This window comes from Agrilus planipennis, unplaced genomic scaffold, assembly GCF_000699045.2.
Source record: "Agrilus planipennis isolate EAB-ADULT unplaced genomic scaffold, Apla_2.0 scaffold70, whole genome shotgun sequence".
NCBI lineage: Eukaryota > Metazoa > Arthropoda > Insecta > Coleoptera > Buprestidae > Agrilus > Agrilus planipennis.
In genome coordinates this window covers 137307-151418 of record NW_020442458.1, presented here as the reverse complement: position 1 = coordinate 151418, position 14112 = coordinate 137307, and the positions used below count along the sequence as shown (strand labels likewise).

The 14112-nt window shown below is 30.9% G+C and overlaps 2 protein-coding genes across 6 annotated transcripts in view; both read right to left on the bottom strand.

The window, feature by feature from the left end:
• LOC108735348 (glutamine--fructose-6-phosphate aminotransferase [isomerizing] 2) overlaps nucleotides 1–1416 on the bottom strand; it is a 42812-nt gene extending 41396 nt beyond the window's left edge. For all 5 annotated transcript variants that reach the window (XM_018467284.1, XM_018467285.1, XM_018467287.1 and 2 more), the window contains exon 1: nucleotides 1237–1416. In XM_018467284.1, the coding sequence (XP_018322786.1) occupies nucleotides 1237–1243 (7 nt within the window). In that variant the 5' untranslated portion in view covers nucleotides 1244–1416. The remainder of the gene's footprint in view (nucleotides 1–1236) is intronic.
• An 11365-nt stretch (nucleotides 1417–12781) lies between these two features.
• LOC108735343 (NEDD8-activating enzyme E1 regulatory subunit) overlaps nucleotides 12782–14112 on the bottom strand; it is a 3234-nt gene continuing 1903 nt past the window's right edge. The window contains exon 7 of the mRNA XM_018467278.2: nucleotides 12782–13350. Within this exon, the coding sequence (XP_018322780.1) occupies nucleotides 12889–13350 (462 nt within the window). The 3' untranslated portion in view covers nucleotides 12782–12888. The remainder of the gene's footprint in view (nucleotides 13351–14112) is intronic.

Below are 14112 nucleotides of genomic sequence, written 5' to 3'. Positions count from 1 at the left end.
AATAACAAAATATTTATTATTATTATTATTACGAAATATTTACGAAAATATTACAACCTGAAGGGTTTTCAGACGTTTATCTATTTCGTAGAAAAAAATCGTATCACATGGCTATAAAAGAATTCTACTAAAGATTAATGAAGCTTTTAGGTATTAACTAGAATAAATTTTAGGTAATTATAACAATTATGAAATAAAATAATATAATAACTCGCTAATTTCCATTGTTTATTTTAGATATTTTACAATTGCTTCACCATATAATACCATCTTCAGAAAGAGTAAACCAAATCCATTAAGTACGTGGGTAATTTTTTTAAAAATTTAGCCTCTTACCCTACCTAACATAACACAATACAAATTAACTAAACTCATGTAAGGTTAGGCTAGGTTTACTAACAGTTTCAAATTCCCCCATTTTATTTAAAAAAATGGGTACAAATCTCCCAAATAACACTATCGGGTTCAGAAATGTATTTTTAAGATACCATCATGAAAAAAGAATTTCTTTAGGAATCATCATAAAGGAGTGTGTGGTAAAAATTTTAAGTCAATCGGGGATGTCCCTTTTCGGAACTCCATAACATACCAAAAAATTTCTTTAAGATATTTTATTTCTTTTGAAATGCCATAAACGATTATTAAGCTTGTATTAAAATTAACAGCGGAAATTGTAATTGTTATTTATTTAATTTCGCAAATAATATGAATTTCTAGAAGCAAAAACAGTTACCTATACTTACTTAATTATAACAATTAGAAGAATTATGTACCTAAGTTACATTTCGCAGGGTAGGTACCTATTTTAAAACACAGTTAATTAATAGGTACCTACAAAATAACTGTTCAATAATATATCATTACGAAATAACTTTATAACTTTACAGTATACCATAAAAAATTTAAATTTGCGCATTTACAATTGTAAACAAATGTTACTCACAGAAACTTGGAAATTGCTTTTAATAATTACCAAATTATAATAGTACTAAATTTAATTTTGATAATCTCATTGTCAAAAAGTCGAATAATACTTTTCAACTGAAACTAATAAGAACTTTTCTATAGTATCAATATGGTTTAGTTAATACTAAAGTAATCACATAAATAAATAAAATCAGGTCGAAATTTAGACAGCTGACAGTAAATAATTCAATATTAAATAAAAGTTTTATTCAATATTACGGCATAAATAATCTGTTTTATTACAATTAAATGTTTTTGAAATGAACTCACCGCACATGGTTCAATCGAAATAATCACTATAAGCAACACAACACCACAACTGTCAGTGACAAACTGAGGAAATAATATTAATACAAAGGTTATATACCTATCCCACATTCAACTTTCTATTTTTATTTTATTTCTTGCACCAAGTTGAAATACCGAACTTGACGTTTACACGTTTTGACGTTTAAGTGACGTTTAATCAGCTGAGGAAGTTTTCTTATTGTACAACAATTCTAGCCCTCGATGTTTATATTAAATTNATATCGAAAGAAGATGCGAAAGTTAAATAGAAAAGTAATAAAAGTAACGAATAAAGCAAAAGCATAATAATAGGGGCAGAAGCAGGTGAAAATCGTGAGATCATCATTGCTGTTATGTTATGGAATGAGAATACATGACGGCTGCTGAGGCGTGTAATCTTATTAAACGAATTTTCTAGATTTTCTTTAAGTAGTTATTTAAACATACATAATACATAAGCAACTTATTTTACAAAGTAACAATCGGTTACATATTGATTTCACTGTGTATTATTATCACTATTTTCGCACTATTAATATCACCTCTTTATAATCGGTTATCGTCTGTCGGCTATCTGTTACATATTTAACTTTTACCTGCTGTCTTAACAGGGCGTTTTAGAAAATACTACAAATGGCGCAGTAAACGCCATCTTTAGCATGATGCTACATTTTAGGATTTTAGGATCTCAGCAAGTACAAAGTAATGAACAACCACCACCTTCTGTTTTGCATCATTCATCCACATCAGCAACAAGCCCCTCAACCTGTTTCTCACATTGGGTCTGTAACTCATCATTCTTCTTCCCTTCCAACCCACACCCAATCACCACAACATAGTATCAATGCTGCTCAAACACCGACAGCACATCACCACCCAGGACCGGGCGGGATTCCGCCTCAAAATACCCAACCTACTTCAGGAAATATTTTGCCGCCTCCTCCAATCGGCCATAATATGCCTTCTCATATGACACCTCCTGTACACAGTATGCCGCATTCTACAGGTCCTTCACCTCCTAATCAATCTCCAACTATAATGCCATATCAGCAATATCCTAGTAATAATCCGCAGTCCGTTCCGTTGCCACCAAGACCACCACATCATACCTACAGTTATTCTCAACAACAGGGATATCATCAAGGTTATCCTCAATATTCTCCTCATCCATACTATCAGCCCTACCCACAGTATCCACCTCACATGGGGCGACCACATCCATATTCGCATTCAGCTCCGATGGATGGACAACATCCACCAGCCTCAACTATTAGCGAGGTGCATCCTCTGCCCTTGTATGGGCCACCACCAGGTACAGACAATGAAAGAAATATTGCAGAGGACATTGGTTCCGGCAGTGGACATCAGCATTGTGAGAGTATTCAAGGAGCTCAAATAGATGAGAAAAAATTTGAAAGCCAGCAAGAAAAGGACAAGAAAGATGGGGAATAAGTAGCAGATAAGTAATGTTTGTTTTGTGTAAGTATAAATAAAATATTATTCAGTAATGGATTTCTTGTGGCAATAAATAATCTGTACACAAGAATTGTACACACCAAAATTTTAAACGACCTCATTTCAGTGTAGACTTTGCAAATATATTACAGTAGGTTTATTATTTTATTTAATGCTTCAACGGCTAAATTAGTGTCTGAAAGACAATATGATTAATTTTATTGTTTGTAAGTTGCGCTACTTCTATTGTAATAACGTGGAAATTGCTTGTCCTCTCATTTTTTCTTTCATTAATTTTAAGGCGATTTCACTGTATTGAAGGGTGTTTTTAAAAATATCAAATAAAACATGTTCTGGTGTGGCTTTAGATATAAATACAATTTCTACGAAAAATAATTAAAAATAATAAATGGTTTTTTGAATTTCATTAAAATTTCACTGCGTGACAGTATGCTCCAACAAGGTCCACTTGTATGGATATCTACTTGCTGAAAACGAATCCCGGCGTAACCAACTTTAACGTGATAGGCACGGTACCATAATCGAATAAAATAATTCGAGGTGGTCTGTATTTGTACCTACTTTTGACATCAATTTTACATTTCGGAGTACAGCCCTGATAGTTTTCTGCTCAACTTAGTAACTATTTCATAAGGCGCACCCCATATTTTATTGTACAACTTTTTCGGAATTATGGCCCAATCGTGTAAACAACCACAAGCTTTGACTCACAATCAGTAATAACAGTATTTCAAGTTGCTACTTTACAGTTTAACGTCCAAGTTGTTTGTCCAATTCGCCGAGGCATTAGCCTTTATAAACTGCCATGAGCAGTATAGAGCCTTTTTCGTTTATTTTTCAAATGAAGCATTGAAAGCGGTGTATTGGTTTTTTCCTACGTATACTTATATTTATGCGCAACGAAATAGCTCTGTCGACCCTGAAATTCCGCAAGAACGACGATCTTGCAGAAGAAAAAACAAATAGAAAGTTACTTTTTTAACGAAAAAACTACGAAGAATTTTAGAAGCAACAGTTCAATACCAAAAACATATTTCGAAAAGAGAAATTTAGTGCATATCTGAATAGAACACTTATTACAGACAGGAAAATGTTAAATCAAAAATTCATTCAAAGTAAAATTTTTTATTTCTTTTTACTCTAGATATTTTAACAGCAGAATTTAAAAGCCAAAACCGAACTTCAACAGAATATTAAAAATTGTTTTAACTTGAATAGAAGTCTGTAAAATTCTAACTGTAGAAAATTCTTTTTCGATTACATGCCTTCAAAACAAAAAAAAACGTTAACTGAAGGTTTATAAAGAATATTATTTTGCATGCACTTTATTAATTTTTATTTTTCAGCTTAATATTATTAATTTCGTTTCAATCTTAAAACTATTCACTCAACGAGTGAAAGGTTTAAAATTAATTTAAAATTCCGATTCGGGCAGTTATGTTCGAGTTAAGGGAAATTTTTGCTTTACTATCACACCTTTTTAATTTTTGTTTCGAATACATCGCAATCTCAATTCATGATCATAACGTAATCGTCCTTTTATTTAAACGAATAAAATCATTCGAAGTAGTCTGTATTCTGTTGAAAGTGCCAGACGCGAATCGCGATCGATCTTTTTAGATCTCATCAGTGCATCGCGGATGGTTTCGACAAAACACAGACCAACTTTTACCTAATGTCTTAACAGCGCGTTTTAGAAAATACTACAAATGGCGCGGTAAACGTCATCTGTAGTACATTGCTACATTTTAGTCTGGCAGTTTCAACAGAATACAGACCACTTCGAATATTTTATTCGATTATAGTAACGTGGCTATCACGTAGAGGTTAGCTACGCCGGGATTCGTTTCAGCAAGTAGATATCCATATATTTAAATGGACCTTGTTGGAGCATACGTAATCCTAAAATGTAGCATCGTACTACAGATGGCGTTTACCGCGCCATTTGTGGTATTTTCTAGTTTGTTATCCAGGGTTTTCTGTTTTCGTTTTGTTTAAGACCTAATACATCTGTTCGATTCTGTCTTTATGTCCCTGTCATTCGTTTCTCCTGCCTGCTTTAATATTTCGTCTGTTCTTGTATCTAGTCTATCCCGCTATTATTTAAACACCGAAGTAATTATTAATTATCAAACATAAATAAATTACCAGATATGACCAATTCAATATTGAATAAGTCAACTTACAATTACTGAATAATTCGGTATTAATTGCAGTAGGAAAAAGATTTGTGTTTCTACATTTAAAATTAAAGCATACTAAAACTTAACATGAAAACGCAATAAAAGTAATCAAAAAATATGTATACTTATATAGCATCAGTACGCCTACTTCACAAAAAAAGAAGTAGCTATTTCATTGTTCAAAAATTACTAATCGGCCAAAATTTTTTACGTATAATCGCCTTGATAAGACGAACAAATCAGAAAAATTAAGCATTCGAATTTTTTTTTTAATGTTCAATTGCAACATTTATCAGCAGGTACGTACCTAATTAGTAATTGCACGATTTTTAAAAACAATATGTCGCCGCCTATGAAAAAATACATTATCATTGCATACACATTATACATAAGATAGCACAAAGAATTTTTATTAATACGTATACAATACCCACCGTCTGTAGAAAGGCAAAAGTTAGAGTGTAAGTAAATGTTACTTGGTGACCGTGAAATTCCTTAGAAATTTAACGTTACTTTAAAATAAACTACAAAGTAATTACAATTCTGAAATAGTAAAAGCACAAACCTGTGCCACTGTTTAAATGCTAATTTTCAATACGAAAAAAAAAACAATAATTCTGTTAGTTGCATGTTTTTATTGGGTTTTAAGCACATAACAAACGTATTGTAAGTAAGTCTAGAAGCAAAATAAAAGATCAATTAGCTTAACGTACCAAGTAATAAGTGGGGCAAAAACAAGCTATTATTTAATTAATATAAGCACCCAAGTTTTTGTTATGCATATATATAGCATGTAACTTTATGTATACTGCATAAGTATTAGTAAAAAAAATATCGGCCATTTAATAAAATTATATAACTCGGTAAAAATAGCGGGTAGGTATAAAGAAACTGCGAATTTTGACGGTTTATAAGTACACGACGATCAATTGTTGAATATATGTATAGATACGTAGATGTATGTGATATAGATGTGCAAAATGTTTTTTTTTTAAGTATTTAAATACAAAATGCAAATACCTTGTTTATTTGTCATTTCAAACGTAAAATTCAAAATTAGTTTCCTTTTTGTATTTTAAATGCTAAATACAAAATACGTGTTTTCAAAATATGTACTTTTTTTAAATAAATACATTTTTGTAGCAGGTATCTATTTAATTTTCTACATTTACTTAAGCATAAAATATTTTTTAAGAAAACCATGCAGTCATTTTCTCATTTTTTAAATATTGGAGTATATCACCAGCTGCGAAGATTGAGTATGATTCATATTTTTCTGTTTGAAATGGTTGAGTCTACTTTATGTTATAGTTTCTTCAGTTCAGCAATATATAATTCTACTTTATAAATCCTCATTTGTCTTTGTCACCCGTCTTAATTGGAAAAAAGACACTGATGACAAAATAGTTTGCTTAGCGAGAAAGATCAGATCAAAATAGGGTTGCAAACAATTTTATTGATGCAAAATCATTAATCATGTTTTGTCAAATATTTACAAACCCATTTTGTTTCCGATCTTTTACACATTGTAATAAGAGAAAGAAATGGAATGCATTGTTTTTTGAGCATTGGTTCATCTAATAAGTTTTTCTAATCCTTTTCTGAGAATTTTGGATTATAGGCATTTATTAGCACACCACAATATATTGTAGCTTCCAGTTGTATATATCTGACGTATATCAATTCGATATTGTTTTACTATCTGTTTTGCCAAAATTTATAGAATTTCGTAATTTCTTGCTAAAGGTGCTGATATCAAACTTAAAAATTCCATGGTCTAAGACATTGACCCCGGAAGACAATTCGATCCAATATTAATATCATTCACGGAATGTCTCTTTGTCCCCTTTTTAAAAATTTTAAATATAAAAAAAAGTTTTTCTGAAAAAAGTATTTATTTTAAATTTTAATTTTCTATTTGCATTTTAAATGCATGTACTTCAAATAAATCACATTTCTGGTGTGTGTGTTTAAAAAATAAAATAATGAATGGTGAATCAGCACTGAAACAGGTAGAAATTTGAAAATTGCGAAACGGAAGATCAGCGGACTTAAAACACTAAATTATCTATCTCGCAATTCAGATCTCAACAATACAAAGAAATTTTTAGAATAATTTGTGTCTTCTTACATGATGTTGCTTATTTAGACAACCTTACATACAATTTTTGTTATAAATTAAATCTTCTTAGATGAGGTACACTTATTTAGATATCATACATCATTGCAAGAAGTTATACTTGAATTTTTTATTTTGCATAGACACGTTTGTGTTCTTGCTTAAATTTTATTTTCAATNCGGGATTCGTTTCAGCAAGTAGATATCCATATATTTAAATGGACCTTGTTGGAGCATACGTAATCCTAAAATGTAGCATCGTACTACAGATGGCGTTTACCGCGCCATTTGTGGTATTTTCTAGTTTGTTATCCAGGGTTTTCTGTTTTCGTTTTGTTTAAGACCTAATACATCTGTTCGATTCTGTCTTTATGTCCCTGTCATTCGTTTCTCCTGCCTGCTTTAATATTTCGTCTGTTCTTGTATCTAGTCTATCCCGCTATTATTTAAACACCGAAGTAATTATTAATTATCAAACATAAATAAATTACCAGATATGACCAATTCAATATTGAATAAGTCAACTTACAATTACTGAATAATTCGGTATTAATTGCAGTAGGAAAAAGATTTGTGTTTCTACATTTAAAATTAAAGCATACTAAAACTTAACATGAAAACGCAATAAAAGTAATCAAAAAATATGTATACTTATATAGCCAATCGGCCATAATATGCCTTCTCATATGACACCTCCTGTACACAGTATGCCGCATTCTACAGGTCCTTCACCTCCTAATCAATCTCCAACTATAATGCCATATCAGCAATATCCTAGTAATAATCCGCAGTCCGTTCCGTTGCCACCAAGACCACCACATCATACCTACAGTTATTCTCAACAACAGGGATATCATCAAGGTTATCCTCAATATTCTCCTCATCCATACTATCAGCCCTACCCACAGTATCCACCTCACATGGGGCGACCACATCCATATTCGCATTCAGCTCCGATGGATGGACAACATCCACCAGCCTCAACTATTAGCGAGGTGCATCCTCTGCCCTTGTATGGGCCACCACCAGGTACAGACAATGAAAGAAATATTGCAGAGGACATTGGTTCCGGCAGTGGACATCAGCATTGTGAGAGTATTCAAGGAGCTCAAATAGATGAGAAAAAATTTGAAAGCCAGCAAGAAAAGGACAAGAAAGATGGGGAATAAGTAGCAGATAAGTAATGTTTGTTTTGTGTAAGTATAAATAAAATATTATTCAGTAATGGATTTCTTGTGGCAATAAATAATCTGTACACAAGAATTGTACACACCAAAATTTTAAACGACCTCATTTCAGTGTAGACTTTGCAAATATATTACAGTAGGTTTATTATTTTATTTAATGCTTCAACGGCTAAATTAGTGTCTGAAAGACAATATGATTAATTTTATTGTTTGTAAGTTGCGCTACTTCTATTGTAATAACGTGGAAATTGCTTGTCCTCTCATTTTTTCTTTCATTAATTTTAAGGCGATTTCACTGTATTGAAGGGTGTTTTTAAAAATATCAAATAAAACATGTTCTGGTGTGGCTTTAGATATAAATACAATTTCTACGAAAAATAATTAAAAATAATAAATGGTTTTTTGAATTTCATTAAAATTTCACTGCGTGACAGTATGCTCCAACAAGGTCCACTTGTATGGATATCTACTTGCTGAAAACGAATCCCGGCGTAACCAACTTTAACGTGATAGGCACGGTACCATAATCGAATAAAATAATTCGAGGTGGTCTGTATTTGTACCTACTTTTGACATCAATTTTACATTTCGGAGTACAGCCCTGATAGTTTTCTGCTCAACTTAGTAACTATTTCATAAGGCGCACCCCATATTTTATTGTACAACTTTTTCGGAATTATGGCCCAATCGTGTAAACAACCACAAGCTTTGACTCACAATCAGTAATAACAGTATTTCAAGTTGCTACTTTACAGTTTAACGTCCAAGTTGTTTGTCCAATTCGCCGAGGCATTAGCCTTTATAAACTGCCATGAGCAGTATAGAGCCTTTTTCGTTTATTTTTCAAATGAAGCATTGAAAGCGGTGTATTGGTTTTTTCCTACGTATACTTATATTTATGCGCAACGAAATAGCTCTGTCGACCCTGAAATTCCGCAAGAACGACGATCTTGCAGAAGAAAAAACAAATAGAAAGTTACTTTTTTAACGAAAAAACTACGAAGAATTTTAGAAGCAACAGTTCAATACCAAAAACATATTTCGAAAAGAGAAATTTAGTGCATATCTGAATAGAACACTTATTACAGACAGGAAAATGTTAAATCAAAAATTCATTCAAAGTAAAATTTTTTATTTCTTTTTACTCTAGATATTTTAACAGCAGAATTTAAAAGCCAAAACCGAACTTCAACAGAATATTAAAAATTGTTTTAACTTGAATAGAAGTCTGTAAAATTCTAACTGTAGAAAATTCTTTTTCGATTACATGCCTTCAAAACAAAAAAAAACGTTAACTGAAGGTTTATAAAGAATATTATTTTGCATGCACTTTATTAATTTTTATTTTTCAGCTTAATATTATTAATTTCGTTTCAATCTTAAAACTATTCACTCAACGAGTGAAAGGTTTAAAATTAATTTAAAATTCCGATTCNATTTATTTTAAATTTTAATTTTCTATTTGCATTTTAAATGCATGTACTTCAAATAAATCACATTTCTGGTGTGTGTGTTTAAAAAATAAAATAATGAATGGTGAATCAGCACTGAAACAGGTAGAAATTTGAAAATTGCGAAACGGAAGATCAGCGGACTTAAAACACTAAATTATCTATCTCGCAATTCAGATCTCAACAATACAAAGAAATTTTTAGAATAATTTGTGTCTTCTTACATGATGTTGCTTATTTAGACAACCTTACATACAATTTTTGTTATAAATTAAATCTTCTTAGATGAGGTACACTTATTTAGATATCATACATCATTGCAAGAAGTTATACTTGAATTTTTTATTTTGCATAGACACGTTTGTGTTCTTGCTTAAATTTTATTTTCAATATTATATGCACCATATCCTTCACTAATGTCTATAACTGCTGTATTAATAGATATAACAGTGAAACATTCGGAAAAGATGGGCTACAGCATGATGTCGACAGATCTTGGTAGTTTTAACAGTTACAAATTTCAGATAAAAAAATTGTTTTCATTCGCACACTATACATGACCAAAACCAAAATTAAAGTAGTAATTTCAATCACACCCTTTTACGATGCGACGAAATCAGAAAAAGATCCTAAAAATCGGATTAGTGATTTGTGATAATATTAACTTTGAATTTATTTCACTTTTCTACTGGTGTGTTAATTTTGATGGCTAGTGTATCATTTGTAGAGTTTAAATTAAAAGGAACATCAAACAACACTTTCGTAATATACCTATAAGTAACCTTTGGTGTGCAGTAAGGATTGGTAGGTGAAAGTTGTCCATACGACACATTATGAAATAATTATAGAATTATGAGAGATATGTTGGATGTTACTGGAAAACTTGGTTACTGATAAGGAATTAACGACAATTTAACGAAAGAAGTACTTTTCGTAAATTAGATTTAATTTAACCGAGACTTACTACATGCTATTGTAAAGGTGCAATTATAAAATTCATACACAACAGTCGAATGTGTTTATTAACTCTCAGTCTGATAATAAAACAGAAATTATTCCGTTTTCACTAAGCTAACTCAACATTTTTCACATTTACTGATGAAATGTTTATAAAGAGAGAATAGGTATGTTATTAATAGAAATGCCGGTTGGAGTTTTCTAATATTGTTCGAAAATTGGTTGCAAAATAAGAAAGGCAAAAGTTAGAGTGTAAGTAAATGTTACTTGGTGACCGTGAAATTCCTTAGAAATTTAACGTTACTTTAAAATAAACTACAAAGTAATTACAATTCTGAAATAGTAAAAGCACAAACCTGTGCCACTGTTTAAATGCTAATTTTCAATACGAAAAAAAAAACAATAATTCTGTTAGTTGCATGTTTTTATTGGGTTTTAAGCACATAACAAACGTATTGTAAGTAAGTCTAGAAGCAAAATAAAAGATCAATTAGCTTAACGTACCAAGTAATAAGTGGGGCAAAAACAAGCTATTATTTAATTAATATAAGCACCCAAGTTTTTGTTATGCATATATATAGCATGTAACTTTATGTATACTGCATAAGTATTAGTAAAAAAAATATCGGCCATTTAATAAAATTATATAACTCGGTAAAAATAGCGGGTAGGTATAAAGAAACTGCGAATTTTGACGGTTTATAAGTACACGACGATCAATTGTTGAATATATGTATAGATACGTAGATGTATGTGATATAGATGTGCAAAATGTTTTTTTTTTAAGTATTTAAATACAAAATGCAAATACCTTGTTTATTTGTCATTTCAAACGTAAAATTCAAAATTAGTTTCCTTTTTGTATTTTAAATGCTAAATACAAAATACGTGTTTTCAAAATATGTACTTTTTTTAAATAAATACATTTTTGTAGCAGGTATCTATTTAATTTTCTACATTTACTTAAGCATAAAATATTTTTTAAGAAAACCATGCAGTCATTTTCTCATTTTTTAAATATTGGAGTATATCACCAGCTGCGAAGATTGAGTATGATTCATATTTTTCTGTTTGAAATGGTTGAGTCTACTTTATGTTATAGTTTCTTCAGTTCAGCAATATATAATTCTACTTTATAAATCCTCATTTGTCTTTGTCACCCGTCTTAATTGGAAAAAAGACACTGATGACAAAATAGTTTGCTTAGCGAGAAAGATCAGATCAAAATAGGGTTGCAAACAATTTTATTGATGCAAAATCATTAATCATGTTTTGTCAAATATTTACAAACCCATTTTGTTTCCGATCTTTTACACATTGTAATAAGAGAAAGAAATGGAATGCATTGTTTTTTGAGCATTGGTTCATCTAATAAGTTTTTCTAATCCTTTTCTGAGAATTTTGGATTATAGGCATTTATTAGCACACCACAATATATTGTAGCTTCCAGTTGTATATATCTGACGTATATCAATTCGATATTGTTTTACTATCTGTTTTGCCAAAATTTATAGAATTTCGTAATTTCTTGCTAAAGGTGCTGATATCAAACTTAAAAATTCCATGGTCTAAGACATTGACCCCGGAAGACAATTCGATCCAATATTAATATCATTCACGGAATGTCTCTTTGTCCCCTTTTTAAAAATTTTAAATATAAAAAAAAGTTTTTCTGAAAAAAGNGCTGTTGTTTAATTTAACAAGGTTAGAAAGGTTGCTTACCGGGGAATGTGTCAAAATAACAGTGTCGCAAGTATAGTCGTCAGTCTCTATTGAGGATAAAATTCAATCAATTTAAAAATGCGTGGAGTGCAATAAAATATAGCAAGAAAAAAAATAATTAATTGATTAAGTATTATGACCAAATTTCGCTCGTAGTTATAGTTATTACCATAGATATAGAGGATTAAGTGAGTAATACCCTCATGGAATTGACCACTCTCTAGAAACGCAGACAAGACTGTGACGTATCGAATCAAAATTGTAAAAAAAGGCAACTACTGGTCCCACTAAGGTACCTACAACTACCTGAAATAGTAGATGAGCTCTCGAAGAAAAAAACTAATTTTTTATTATTTTAAGTTTTTGGGGTTATGCGAAATTAAGTACCGAAATACTTTATTTATACTTATTATTAAAAATAAAAGCAACATATTACGAGTAAAAGATCAGTTAACAATTTATTTGATAATAAAGCTTGCTAATACACAGTAAATGGAAAATTACCATACATTTTACTTATTTTATGTCTTTAATCTTACTCATAAACTAAAAGTGGCCGACGTTGAAGTTATAGCGTCGTATACGAAGGTGTTGTTTATCACTTTGTATTGATGTGTTATGACTTTAATAACCTCATGAGCTGCACAACCAGCCAAGATGGCGGACACACTGTGAAGTTCCGCGCCTCCGCAACGGCACATCTCGTGAACTCTGTCGTCACTTACGGGAGCTGCAGTATTACCCCATTGACTCAAAAGTTTGAAAATTATCGTCTTCAATTTCGATACGTCCGGTTCAACTTGTTCCGCAAATTGTCCTGGATATACGTTATATTCACTTACAAAACGCTCCAATCCTTTCAAAATTATGTAGTAGTAAATAAGGTTTTCGGGATCGTCTAGGTGCAACGCTAAATTTATAGAATTCTTTTCGTACTCGTCCGCTATACAACTACCACGGATAACGCTAATTTCAGATGAATGTTTGCAAAATAGTTTCACCTGTAAAAAAACAATAAACACTTGAAATTCCACAAATTTAATTAAAAATGTAGTTTCTACACCCAAGATGCCATCCTTAGTTAAAAGTGTTGTATATATTCATTTATTTTATTTTGAAGCTGTTTCTAAAGAGCTGTTAACGGCTTTTGATAAAGGAGCGAGGATCGACAGATTTGTAGCATTTTAACACGTTTTGTTTTGTTCATGACGTCATACATGAGTTCTCTGATTAAATAAGTAATAAATCCGGATAACCTAAACCTTCATCATGAAGTAATCTTCCTATACTATAATGTTGCTAAAAAGATAAGTCATATGTTGACTGTCAAACAAAAAAAAATGCACTTCATGAGTGCTGTCTTTTCCTACCATTAAATATACATCAATGATAAAAATAGAGCCGTTGGTGGCTATATAGCCACTGCATCATTTTAAATTATAAGAAAATTACATAGGCAACTGCTTACGCAAGGTATTCCCCCGTTGTCAATTAGCAGTCAAAAATGCTTTCTTTGAAAATAGCTCTAAACTATCTTGAAATTACATAGGACAATTAAAAAATCAAATTTCTTTTTCTTTCCACTAAGTATCGTACAAATATATTTATTATATCAGATTTTTATTGGTTAATTAACTTTTAATAGGAAAAATTAAAATTAGTGTACTATAGATACATTTAATATTTGCTTTTAATTTTTAATCTTTTTTCTATACAACTACCGTCCAAAAGTTAAGCTCTATACACGTCTGGTTTGTTATTTT